General features: G+C 44.4%; 1 protein-coding gene across 6 annotated transcripts in view; it reads left to right on the top strand.

Moving 5' to 3' along the window:
- Positions 1-774: 774 nt before the first annotated feature.
- The window catches only part of PAN3 (poly(A) specific ribonuclease subunit PAN3), a 77,549-nt gene continuing 64,492 nt past the window's right edge, over positions 775-13,831 (top strand). For 4 of the 6 annotated variants that reach the window (XM_088522224.1, XM_088522223.1, XM_088522222.1 and 1 more), the window contains exons 1-3: positions 775-1,153; positions 5,656-5,796; positions 12,625-12,746. In XM_088522224.1, the coding sequence (XP_088378350.1) occupies positions 775-1,153; positions 5,656-5,796; positions 12,625-12,746 (642 nt within the window). The remainder of the gene's footprint in view (positions 1,154-5,655; positions 5,797-12,624; positions 12,747-13,831) is intronic. The other 2 variants (XM_088522226.1, XM_088522225.1) reach the window with 1 other exon arrangement.

Raw genomic sequence — 13,831 nt, 5'->3', positions numbered from 1 at the left:
GCCGAGCACACTTTAAACCACGGTGACCGCCGCACCGCGCGACCCAGCGACGGCACCGCCAGCTGTGCCAGCTACTTGGCTGAGGAAAGTGCTGATAAATAAACAAATAAATAACTCGAATGACTAAAGAGCCAAGTGATGGAAAAGCAAAAAAAAAAAAAAGGAGGGGGGGGGCGCGAAGAAAGCACCTCGGCGCCCCCTCGCCGCTGCGCCCCTCGGAGGGCCCTTCCTGGGGGACGCGGCTCCGCGCTCTCCAGCGAGGGCCCGGACAGCCGCTGGGAGGGGAACTGGGCGCAGCTGGGGACGGCCGGGGCCGCGTCCCGGAGCCGGGAACAGCGGGAGCCGCGTCCCGGAGCCGGAACGGCCGGAGCCGCGTCCCGGAGCCGCGTCCCGGAGCCGGGAACAGCGGAGCCGCGTCCCGGACCCGCGTCCAGCACGCAGCCCGGGCCCCCGCCCGACCCCGCGGCGGAGGCCCGCAGCCGCTCAGCTGCCCCGAAAACCTACTGTGTCGTACCCGACATTAGCGCCTCCGCACAATGCGCTCAGGAAGAGGAAAATGGAATAAACAAGCGCGGCGCCGCCAGCACCGAGGAGCCGCTGCCGCCGCCGCGGGCCGCGCGGCCCCTTTAAGAGCGGCGCGGGCCCCCCCGCCCTCCCGCCGCAGCCCCGGGGGTGACGGCGGCGGCGGCTCCCGCGCCCCCCTCCCTCCGCGCCCGCCCCGCGCCTCCCGCCCTCGCTGCCCATGGTGCCGACCCCGGCGGCGGGGCGGCTGCCATGAACAGCAGCGGCCTGCCCTGCTCGTCGCCGGTGGTGGCGGCGGGGGGGGCCGGGGTGGCGGGGCCGGCGGGCGGCGGCGGGGCGGGGGCCGGCGGCGGCGCCGTGAAGCTCAAGTTCTGCCGCTACTACGCCAAGGACAAGACGTGCTTCTACGGCGAGGAGTGCCAGTTCCTGCACGAGGAGCCCGCCGCCGCCCCGCCGCCCGCCGCGCTCGCCGGCCTCCCGCTCGGCATCGCCCCGGCCGCCGCCGCCGCCGCGCCGGCCTACCCGCCGCACGGCGCCAGCGCGGGCCCCGCGGCGGCGGCGGGGCCTAAGAAAGCCGAGCTGGGGGCGGGCGGCGGCGGCGGCGGGGGGCTGGACGGCCCGCGCCTGGCGAGTGAGTGGCCCGCGGCGGCGCGGGGGAGGCGGCGGCCGGGGAGGGGGTCGCGGCGCCGCCGGGGAAGCGGCTCCCGGACTCGCCGCGCTGCTACCGGAAACAAATCGGGGGCTGCGCCGGCCCCGTGCGTGTCCTGGGCCCGCGGAAACCGGCCCCAAACGCCCCGGGATCCCCGGGGGCTCCTTGCGGGCAGGGCCGCCCCGGGATGCCCGGGGGTGCTGCGGGCACAGCTTAGGGCTTCCTTTCTCTCTTCGTATTTCTTTCCCCCTTCCGCTCCCGCCCCCCCAAATTAAGGTGCAGCCGTGCCGAGCATCCCGTGCCTAGCTTGCCTGCAGGGAATGGTGGTTTTTAATTTTTTATTATATATTTTCGCCAGGTTTCGGGCTGGCGTGTGCTCGGGGTGGCTCAGTCTTGCCGGTGAGCAGCGCTATCCGTCGCTGCGTTTCGTGCCTTGTCAGCGCCCCAGTGCAAGGCGCTGCTGGCACCGCTGCCCTCCCACAAGTGTAAAACCCCTCAGTGGACTTCTAGGACAGAAGATGCAGTTTTCAAGTTCTTGATTGTTTTGTCAGGCTTTAATTGTGCACGCTGAATTCTTTCTCGCCTTTCATCCTTGAACAGGTAAAAATATCTTGGAAAGAATCAGCAGTGATCGCTTAGTCTTTATTTGCTCCTCTTTGGAACAGAGCTAAGTGTGAAACACACCTCTCCCCTCACCCTGCGCAGAAAGAGTGGAGTAGAATCTGTCAATCTAAGGTGTTTTAGGCTTGGGGAGAATGTGTCATTTGGCTAGGGGATAAAAGCTTCTACGTGAAGACTTTTTTTATTTATTATTTTTTTAACTTGAGCACACAAAAAGAATTCTAAAACTTGTTCATGTCCCAAATCTAAGAAGAACTGCAGAATTGGTACGTGCTTTGCAGAGCTGATATTACTGAGCAGTTAAATTATTTGCAAAACTCTCTACCTTTTGACTGTGCTTTAGCCTATGAGAAGCTCAAAACTAAGCAGAGTGTTCCGCACCCGCTTGCGTTGACAGGGGTGAGAGCACTAAGAGTGGACAAACTCCCTCATGTGCAGTGCTTTAGAGGATTCCCTGCTGGAAAAGCTGTCCTGTTCCAAGTGAACGAAGGTAAAAGTTTGGACTGGTAGGGGAAGATGTTACAGGAGGGAGACCAGCATGCAAAGAAGCTTAAGGAAAGGAAGGGGAGAGAGGTTGAGATGCGGTACCTTGGAGTTGGCTTGGCTACACTTTTGAGCTTCTTTGCTTCAGTCAAAGTTTGTGGAATAAAAACAGTATTTGTACAAAGTCTAGAGTTTGCCTGTATAGGTACTGACAACTTAATGTCTAAAATTATGCAGCTGATGAGACCTGGTGTTATCAGCATGATTTCCAAGTGGATGGGCTGAAATTTTTAGGTTTGTGGAGGTAGGGAAACCTTTTATTTAGAGAGTAAAATTTCTGAGGTAACTGTTCTAGTTTTGGATTCTGAGGAATCCGAAACTAGAGCGTGCTAAAAGGCAAATGGCCTGTGCAGCCTTACTAACACTTTTTCCTAGTTTGTCAGTATTGTGGTGATCCTCAGTTACGTGGTTATTTATTCCTGCCTTTCTCCCTCCTCTTTTGCTGGATCCCAGCCCAATTCAGTGCATGGAGCAGATAATGCTCACCAAGTAATTAACTGTGTAGTCCTGTTTATTATTAAAAGTGGGTCAGAGCCTCATGCTAACATGCATGTTACTCTAATCCTGCTTTGAGTGCAGGAGTATTAATTAGCTTGCAGGTTTTTCTGTGGCAATCACAAAGGTTCCCCAAATACGAACGTATTGTCACAACACAGGTGATAGCAATAAGGAGTGATAAGGAAAGGTGAACAGTGGAAAGCTGGCTCCCGTGGGTACCAGTGCAAGAAGTGCAGTAGTATCAAGCATGCTGGGGGCTAACCAAGAGAGAGCCTCACTTGTGCAGTGAGGCTATCTAATTCTGTGCTGTGGGACATTTTAAATACGAACATTTCATGAGGGTTACACAAGAGAACAGAGAGTCTTTGAAGAAAACTCATCTTGAGGTTATTAAAGGCATTTTTTTTTTCTTAAGTCCTTTTTACATTGGATCGCAGTGGCAGAAGCAGAGAAAAATCTGTTTTGTCCTCAGTTTTTTCCCTGCCAGGCTCTGCGTGGGGCTTTTCTAAATGTCCCAGGTGCCGGCCTAGGTGTCAGACTGAGGAGATGGTGGAAGGAGCACACATGAGGCAGTTATTGTTGCTGGGGCTTCATAGGGAAGGATTTCACCGAGTCTTAGGGCAGTAAGGAACAGCCCAGGTAAGGAGGGGATTGGGAGGGAGGGACGTAACTCCGAGAAAAATCCCCTGCTTTGTGTCTGGTTCTTATGCCACCTTCCAGCCTGTGTAACAGGCTGTGATGCATCCTGTCTTTCTGCATACTCTGGCTCATGCCTAGAGCACTGTCCATCCTTGGTGCTGGATGAGGAAGGGAGGGTCTCCAAGGAAAAACGTCCCTGTGTTAGTAAGAGGAATCATGACTCTGCATAAGTTGGCCCAATTAAAGTTGCACAGGCAACTATAGGTTGTATTTATTAGCTTCGATTAACTTAACAAATGTCGTATTCCTCTATGTGCAGCCTTCTCAGAAAGCTACGTGACACATTAGTCGGTACTAGCTGTGGCATCTCCTCAAGTGCCTGCTAGTTCCCAGCGAGCCCTTTGCAGGGAGCTCCGTGGCGCACGGTGGTCCCGGGAACCCTCTTCCATCCCGTGCGTGCGCAGGGCGAGCGGCGGCAGGGCCCGCGCGGCTCCCGGGAGCTGACCACATGAGCGGTGCTGCCGCTGGAGCCGGGATCGCCCCGTCCTTGTCGCACCTTCCAGCCTCCTTCCCTGCGGAGAGGCTTCCTCGGGCTTATCGTAGGAAATGAGTAGTCCAGAGAGGCTTTAGTTCCAGCGGCGCCTGGGTGAGCCTCCCGCAGGCAGCGCTGCTCTTCCCGCGAGCTGCGCGCTCGAAGCCGCTCCGAGTGGCAGCGGCCACCGGCTGCCTCTGAGCCGACTCCGTGCGGTCACACGGGGGTAGGTTAGTGAGAACGACACCTTGGGTTTTGGGAAGTGAACAAGCAGGCTCGTGGGGGGGCAGAAAGACCTTATGTTTTGAAATATTTTTTCAAAATTTGTCTTTTAAACGTATTTAGGTGAGTACCAGCCCATTTGTTTTTTAAACAAAATAAAATAGTGGGTGTGTGAGACCTGCAAGATAGGCTATTCAACAAAATAGATATGAAAGGCATTCTCTTGGCTTATAGTTCTTAATGCAATGCAACAATGGCCAGGATTATTCTAAATATGGGTGGTTTTAATCTTTGATATCAGTGTTTTACTATTTACAGTTTTGAAACATAGACATTTATCTTAAAATATATTTTGTGGTATGTCACACAGTAGTCATTTTTCCCCTGGCTTTGTTTCTTCTGTGCTGAAGTACAGAAAATAGGTCGTGCAGGTAGTCTATAGGGTTGAGAATTCTGTTTTTTCAGAGCTGTTTGTACTTTTTGCATGTGCTGCTATATTAATTGTCTGATACTTGAGATACAAGATATACAATGGTACTTGAGATTCAATACATATATGTTAATTAGCAAGGTGTTTCCCCTTTAATTTTGTGGATACCTTTTCTGGGATGTGCTAGGTAATGTGATATTTGTCTATTTTTGGCTTTGAATGTTTTTCGAGAAATTGAGGCAATTCAGGAAATTAAAGGTAATCTGGAGGCAATTGAGAGCTGAAGACTAAGAAAATAATGTGTCAGTGAGAACTAAGAACAATGAGTATGGCAAGAAGTGAAAATTATCAAAGTCACTTAATCACTTTTTATCTCTTGTCAACTCTAGAATTTATTAAATGATAGATGTAGACTTTTTTCCTTCTGTGCTTCATGTAGAACTGGAGTAGGGAGGAAAAGGTGACATTCCTTTTAGGAAAAGAAGAGGAAAGAAAAAAATCTTCAAAACTGCAAAGTTATGTGTTTCTGTGCGATTTTGAAGTGCAGTCCTAGCATTTGAAACTTTTATCAGAAATAGAATATAGGATTAACTGAGTTCGATTTTCATCAGTTTATATACTTTTTAAGATTGTGTTGAAAAATCATTCAAAGTCTAAATATTCCTCAGGAATAATGGATACCTCGGGAATACTGATTATTTGTTTCTGGTACTGCCTGCTGTGTGTCGGGCTTTAAAAAACATAAGGAAGAAATGTATTGCTGTTGTGAGATATATATATATATATATGTGTGTGTGTGTGTATATATATATTTCCCATTTCAAAGACACAGATGAAAAGCGGGGAAGGGGGATAGTTGCAGACACTATGTAAGTAAACTTGAAGGTAATATATGCTGTATCGTAACATGACTCTTTTTTTCTATTCTTTTTGTTAAAGCTACAGAGTATCCCCCTTTAGTTTGTACCTAGCAGTTATTAGATAACTGATTTTTTGTAGGTATCACTGTAGGAATGGGCCTTCAGGAAGGATTTGAATGCACAGAAAATAGTGACCTTGGGGACCAGCTCAGAAAGAGCTCCATGTGTAAGGAAGCACCTAGAAGCAAGTTTAGACTGCTGCGGGAGAAGTGGACGAATGGTAAGTGCGGCTGGGGTGCAGCGCACGGAGAGGCAGCTCTCCTGGGAGCTGCTTCGCACAGAAGACTTGCTCTCGAGGCAGCTGAGGAGAGGGGGTCAGCAGAGGGGTTGATAGTGAGTCGATGCGGCTGGTGTTTTCCTTGTCTCTTGCTTTTATAGCAAAACTGTTCAACAGGACGCTGCCAGAAAACGTCCTTTTAAGTGTGCACTGACATTGGGTCACAGTTCATCACTGTGTGTGTGTGCATGCAGGAGAGCATGAGAGAGTGAGCAGTCTTTCCAAAGCTAACAAATTCTGATTATGTGATTATTCTGTCCTATTGGTCATCAAAGATGTCTTGTGCTTGATGCTTACTTGTATTTTTTTATCTGAGCATGTTTTTTTAGTTTTGTTTTTGTTTGTTTGTTTTGTTTTTCTTTCTTCCTGTGAGAACCGAGATTTAAAAACAAGTGCATGGATCCAAAAGTGAGAGCAGATGTGAATGGCACAAGCTGTAGTCAAGTTGGCTGTGAGTAGTAAGTTCCTGTAGGCAATGAGTAGATTCCCTCTCTGAAAGGCTGTGGTAGCTGTGGCACTGGTGAAGCTGACAGGGAGGTCCTTCTTCTCTGCCTCGTCGCACCCTGTCCGTGCTCCACACACGTTTCATGCCTCTGGGTCTCATAAAAGTTGACTTTTTAGGTACAGGCCAAAGGTTAATACAAGCTTAAACACAAATATTTTCATTTGATAATAAATTTGATGCCATACATCCAGGGGCTGCTAACATTTTCAGAAAAGGCCATTTCCAAAAGTTTTCACACTTGGCAGATCGCTTCAGTGTGGTTTACTGTTTCTGATAACGGAGCACTTATGATAAGGCTTTTTAGAAAGCATCCTATTTAATTTGCATTATCACAATGCTTTTGGACTCAGTCCATGACTGGGAGCGTTGCTGCTCTAGATGCTGCACGAAGAGATTTTTATAGAACAGAAAGTTGGTTCCTATCTTGGCAAATTTATACTAAAGGGAAAACTTTGTGTGTGGTATAGGGTTTTCAGTCTTTATCAGATGCTTTTATGATATGTGTTAGAAGGCTGGAGAGAAAATAGCTGCCCAGTCATTCAATATTGCAGTGAAGATTGCTGTTTTCCTCTGTTTGCCCATGAATATCTCACCACTTAGTGGGAGTGTTTGTAAATAAGGCAGCATTTCCCAAACTATTTTGCTTGCTCTCTGCCAGCTTGGTTCGTTTGTGCTGCCTCCAACTGCGCTTTCATCCGCTGCGCTGCCGCCCAGCGCTGCTCCTGGCGCCTGCGGGAGCTGCTCACAGTTTCTTTGTCTGTTGTCTCTATTTCAGTGCTTCCTAATCTGGTTTGAAAAATGTTGCATTAGATGAGAGGCGTAAAACACCACCGGAGAGGCTGCTTTTTTCTAGCCGTAGTAGTGGCAGTGTGAGGAAAGCGGCTTTGTGCTGCAAGCTCTAGTGCAGCACTGCTGCAGTGTTGAGTGAGGCTACGAACTTGAGCATGTGACTTTCCTGACACAAACATGTCACTACAAAACACGTGGGATAAACATCGCGCCTCTGACAACATATTGTTTCTATAAGACTAAAACCAGTTTTAAGGCTTAAACAATTTGCCATAGATAGCCTCTGTCTAAGAATTTTTTTTTCCCTCGGTATTAGGATACCTATCTCTGCATAAAATTCCATGGGAGATAAGGCATTGCTGTCTTTACTACTTTATACCTAGCTGAGATAACACCTTCTCCTGTATATGCACATGTGTGCCTGAGCATATGACTCAGTTTCCTGAGCTCTGCTGATGTGAAAAATGCCTGTATTGTGGCTGCACTGGAAGGTTAAACCAAGATTGCCTCCATAGATAACCTCTTTATATTTACCTGAGGGGGGAAAAAAAAGGTTTTTTTATTATTGATTTATTTTCGAGAACAACGATAATAGCAAAACAAATGGTTTCAAATCTATGTATTATTACCTTGCCAGAAATATTTGAATTCCTGTTTTTGAAAAGAAGTGAGTGTGGAAGTGCTGATGCCACATTAAAATGTCATCTCGCTTTAGCCCCCTTTGCTTTGGCACAGTCTATCCCATCACTGCAAAGGCCTTTTTCCTATTGAGAGCAGTTTCTGAGGCCACCAGTGCTGGTGCCCAGTTCCTAAAAGCAGCAGCATAGGATGCTGCACTGCTTCTTACTGTTTTGAGTAAAGCTATCAGGAATGCCCTCTTTCCAGATGGTGTTAATATTATATATGGCAAACATTAAAAAGTAAAACCAACTGAAACCCATTGATTCTGCTGAGGCATTTGTGTTGAGCTCCTCACAGCAGTACTGAAACACCTAGGCTATGGTGAGATTCTTTGTTCCTGAAAGAAGCTTTTGAAATAAATAGGGCAAAAATAACCATCTGCTTTTCTCTTTGGTGCCTGCATCCAAATGGAGGCTGTCTTTCTGCTAACATTCTGTGGGAGAAGAGTTACATAAGAAGATATTTATTTTTAATTGCAGTTGTCATATTAATCTGCAGTGCTACTCATCGAGCAAAAAAAATTAGATAATGTGTGTATAAAATATTGAATGTCTTCTGAATTTCTCAAGATGTGTTTAATTTATTTCCAGAATTGCTGAAATGCATTTGCTGGCTTTGTTTAATATTGAAGGACTCTCCAAGTTTTGTCTTGTGTATAGATACATGCCTACTTAACATGTTAGCATTTTAAAAATAGTATTCTTAGTTTGTTTATTATTTTCATAATTTGGTGGTATCTCCTAGAAATTGAGACTAAGCTCCTCCTGTTTCCTGACACATCCTTCTTTTCTTCTCAGGCCTGCTAGTCAAAACTTCTATGAGAAACTTGTCTGACTTCAACATAGGGATATTTCTGATATAAACAGACATATTTCTTTGACAACAGTAGCCAGTTCAAGAGTTCCCCAAAGTTATAAATGAGGCTTAAGAAGAAAAAGCAAATGCAAACCCCAGAAACCAAGACTTGTCTTTGTCATTCTAGTAACCCCATACGCGGGGCGTTGGAAAGCACACAGTAGCTTTATGGGCAAGATCCAGGCAGACAAAATTAATACTGGGTCTGGTTTAAGTTGGTGAATACAGTCAAGTAAAAGAATCTTGTAAGGATTGAAGTGTTCTGTATCTTTCCCGCTTGGACTTCTGCTTTTTTTAGCCAAAAAATAAAAAACACAAACAAAAAAAGCCAATGACGACAAACCCCACCACACTGCATGTGTGGTAGTCTGCCTGCTTCTGCTTGGAGTCTCCTAGGGACTGCTTGTGATAAAAACCACTTTTGTTTTATGCTCTTAACAATAGTGGCCTTCCAGGGACAAGTGAAGATTTATCATTATACAAATATCTGGTGAAAGGATGATGAAAACCTACTTGTGATGGAGAAGTAAAGCTGGATGTTTGGGTAGTAGCTGAGTTTTCATTGCTGCAGCAGGTGAATATCCCTTTCAACAGAACTGGATTACTTAGTGGACTTCTTATTTTTTATTTATTAATTCTTTTGGCAGTGTGGGAATTACTTTTTTCTTTTTTAATCTATGTAAGCTACATCTTTTCTCTATTAGTCTTAAGTTTCTTGCTTGTTTCCGTAGAAAGTCAGTTCAAGGAAGCTTGTCTTGAGTCTTCTTTTGAGGGCAATAGTTCTCCTTACAGATAGAATTTAAAATTCTGTTGTAGCTTTTTGGCTACTGCCCCCCAAAATAGCCTCCACTCTAGCAAGTTTAATTTTTGAGGCTATTCTTTTAATTGTTCTTGTGCGATATGTTTTGTGGTCTTGCTCCCTTTGCTAAAGGTGTTTCTCTAGGGAGTTTGGAACAGGACCATGGAAGGTCTAGTAGCTGAAAGACAACTTGAAACTAATGTGGTTAAAGTGACGAATGGAGCGTTGGTGGAACTCCGTGGTATAAGAGGTGCATCAGCACCTGAGGTTAAGTAGAGCATTTTGTGATAACCCAACAAGGAGGCTGCTCGGCACGGCCAGACTATTGGACTTCCCTATAGACACAATTTTCATACAGACAGATAAAAGCAAATGTTCTGGGGCGGCTCTTGCTGTCTTGAGGGCATTGATTAGAAAGCCTAAGCTGTAATTTTGAGCAGCTTTGGTATGTGGTCTGGACTAGCTTGTGCAGCAACAGGGTTTGGGCATGGTCAAAGATAACGTCTTGATTCACTCAATTAGTGGGGATCAGCTGTGGGGTTTCTTAACCAGGCTATGTGCGAAGAGCTCTCCACTTGCCTTGCACATTGTGACAAAATAGCTAATATCAATCAGATTTTCCAGTTTTAATAATGTGTTTATTGCGCCCATCCAGTAGAGAAATGGAAACTCTCACAGACTCTAGTGTAATGAAGAGCAGTGTGGGAAGCTGAAGGAGTTGGTTATTTATTAATTCCTCAGTAGAGGCTGAAGAATTTGATACAGACACCTCCACTTTCTCTAGATCACAAAGGTGGCATATAGTCTGATGTTTGACAGTAATATAAGAAGTAGACAAAATATTGTTGAATTTACATTGTGCACCTTGAAATGGCAGCAGCTCCTGTAAAGCAAACATTTTTCCATGTTCTTTTTCAAATTGTAGTATAAAACTGCGGCTGTTTTTGATAGCTTGAAAACAGCCTGGTTGAATTCAGGCAGTGATAGTTATCCTGGAAGCAGATTTTTAAAATAAGTAAAATCTCAGTGTGAGCCCTAAATAATTTGTGGGCAGGCTAGACTGAAACTGCTCATCATTAAACATGGATTTGATACCTTTTAGGTTTTCTTGTCTGAACAAGTTGTAGTATTTTTCTTGATGCTAGATTGTATTAAAACCCTAACCTTAACACTGTGAGCTAGGGACTCGCTACAGGGGGAAGGCTGAGACCGCAATAAGTGACATTACTGCAGGCAGTAGTGTTTCCCTGATGCAACAGGTTGATGAAAAATACTTTCTAGTCATTTGAATGCAAATTGCCCAAATAAAGGTGGACGAGATGGATATTTTAAGCTGAATGGCAGCTTGGTGTTCTTTGGGGCTGTAGCAGGAGATCTTTTGAAGTTTCTGTGTGTTCCTTTGAAGTTACTGAGGAGGATCTTGGGCACGTGCATGGTGGAGATGGTTTTGCTTTCCTGTTCTCCCAGTTCTGGAAGTTTGTTTTTTAAAACCGGTTTTTGAAAATTTTCATGTTTTCCTGCATTAATTAGCATCTTTAAAATGCCTCAGGTGAATCCCTTGAACCTGCAAAGCACACAAATAAACACTCCAGGTTTAGCAGCAGCGCTGTATGGGAGAATGAATTTGAACTGCAAAGCTGACACGTTTTGCAGCCCAAGTACTGGTGTTTACTTGATCTTCCTCCACACAGGGCTCTTCATTTCAGCTGCCGCTGGTGTTAACCCAAGTGGCTAGTTGATGCGGTGGCTAGAGTCTCGGTGAGCACAGCTGGGTAGCAATTCACATCTCTGCAGTGTTGGTGCAGCCAGTGCCAGTCTTTCCTACGATTTAATCTGCGTTTCTTTTCTTGCTGTTTCCTTTGCCTTGCTTGGAAATGGCTTAGCAAGTTTTTTTTTTTTTTTTTTTTTTTTTTTTTTTTTTTTTTAAATATATATATATATAGAGTCCTTTTTGGGGTGAAAAATCATTCTCCTGCACCTTTAGGGTTTATTAGCTACATTCCTTTAGCTCTGGTACAAAGTTTCATTTTATTTCCTCTGAGAATGAGGGACAGGAAGTTGTTTCAGTGTGTCACTAGCTGGCTGGAAGTTCGCGCAGAAGTTCGAGCTGGATCGTTTGGTACAGGATGTTCTCCGAGTTGGATTTGTGCCTTTCCACCTCGGAGCTACCAATTACTCATGCGTTTTGGCTTGCAGTGGCCTGGCCATACTGAGCAGTGGCTTTCTAATTTGCTGTGGGTGTTTCTGCAGGCGCGTAGCTTCGATTGCAGCTTGTCTACGGTTGTAAATGTTTCATTTCTGCTATGTCAGTTATACCTGCTTGAGTGCTCTGTGTGAATTATGGTTGCTTTTTGTTATTTATAATCTCATAGTAGTGAGTTCATTTATCTGCAGTTGCAGTACTGTGCACGTATATCAAGCCCTTTATTTCTAGAAAGTAACTGAAGAAATTGGATTCTTTGAAACTGCATCTTTTGTACTTGCTTTCAGCCCCAAACAATTTTGGTTTTTTTTTGGCCACCTTTCGTAAAATTGTTGCTACTTAATGAAATATGAGATAATGAAAAAAGTCTTAGGCTTTTAAGGAAGTTTGCAAAATGCTTGTCCTTTGTGTATGAGAGGACTTAACACTTTTTTTTTTTTTTTAAATGTACGCTTGTCTTCATTACCTTTAAAAGAGTACACATACCCATAAAGCTGCATTTGGTAAATATTTCCAAACTCTGTGTGCAAGAATATAGTTTTTTTTTTTTTTTTGAGATAAACTTGTCTTCTATTTGTTTTCAGTTGAATATTTTTGTTGTTATTACTTGTGTTGCTACTGTTGTCTCTAAAGCTCAGACTCATTGCCTTCAAAACCTTTAATTCCTCTGACCCTTCTAAATTACTGCTGTAATGTCATACTGCATATGCGTATTTAGAAACCTCTTTCATAACTCTTCTTTTTCATTCTGTGCACTAGTATTTGCAGTTGTTTTGCTGAGAAGATAAATTTTTAAAAATATTACCAGCATTCTCTCCTTTTCCCTTCACCCCTTCCAAATAAAAATGAAAGATTGAAAGATGTTATGAACTAGGCATATGGTAAAATACCCTTTTCTGAAAGGTTTGTCTTCTTTTTTTTTTTTTTTTCCCTTTTTAGTTCCCGGAATAGATGGCGGTGGGTTAGCTGATGCTAGTCTCACAGATTCCTACTTTAGCACCAGCTTCATTGGCGTTAATGGATTTGGAAGTCCCGCTGAAACAAAGTATCCCATGATGCAGGTAATAGTGATTTCTGTAGTGTTTCATTATTTCTGACTGTCATTACACCAAAAAAGTGTTTAAGAGGCAGGAAAAATGCAGTTCTCTTATGTGTTATCTTGTGGAATACACTGACTATACTCACTATAATCTTGTAAATGGAAATTAAACAATATTGTTGCTTTAAAATTAGCCCGTTGTTACTAGCATTTGCTTTAGCTGTTGGCTTGGGCATTGCCATGTGTTAACTCTGTGTGCATATGTGTGTCTAGATTTCTTCTTGAGCTCATATTTAATTTCGGTAGTCTTTTTCTAAACATATAGAAAACAGATTCTGAAGTATTTTGAAAATCAAAAGCCAATAAAACAATATGTGAACTGTCAAATCTGTAAGTTACCATGCAAAAATATCAGAATTCAGAAACTTGGTCTATAATGGCATTCAGTGATGTTGATTTTTTTTTTTTCCCTCCTTATGTTTATACTACTCTGTAGATGTTGGCACAGGAAATTCCATGAGGTAGAACTTATTACATAGGTAACGTTACACGCAATTTACAGCAAAGGCTGTAAACCTAAAAAGGTTTTAAAACCTAAATGAGTATTTTTTGAATTAACAAATGCAGTGCCCTAAAGTCGCTCAAGCTGTTGTTCTTTCTAAAACCTGTAAAGATGATGGTCTCTTCCTGCACTCAAAAGTTTAATGAACCTGTTCCTGGTAAATGCAAGAGAGTGCAAATCAAATCAACTGGTTCCCACAGAGTCCTGACAACCACTCTTGCATCTAAGCTCACAAGGAGATACAAGATTTCCTTATGATTTCCTCTTTGATCTCCATTGTGGTTGTATTTTGCAGAGTTATTTTTCAATACATAAGGTGGGAAATAATTAGGTATGTTCCCTTTCTTGTTTCTTATTGCATGCTATCAAGAAAGCTGGATCTTCCTGATTCAAGAGAATTGGTAGACTCAAAGCTATGGAAATACTCAGTGCTGAGTGATGCATCATTTAGAAAGAAAACCCTTAACCTCTGTTCGCAAAGTGTACTGTTGAGGCTGGAAATTAAGCAATTGTTTTATAGTATGTGCAGTCGCAAATTCAGGTGT

The sequence above is a fragment of the Tinamus guttatus genome, unplaced genomic scaffold (assembly GCF_059628265.1).
Source record: "Tinamus guttatus ecotype Peru unplaced genomic scaffold, ASM5962826v1 Tinamus_guttatus_pri_ptg000150l, whole genome shotgun sequence".
NCBI classification, from domain to species: Eukaryota; Metazoa; Chordata; class Aves; order Tinamiformes; family Tinamidae; genus Tinamus; species Tinamus guttatus.
Note: the sequence above shows the minus strand (reverse complement) of the source record. Positions and strands in the feature narration are given on the sequence as shown.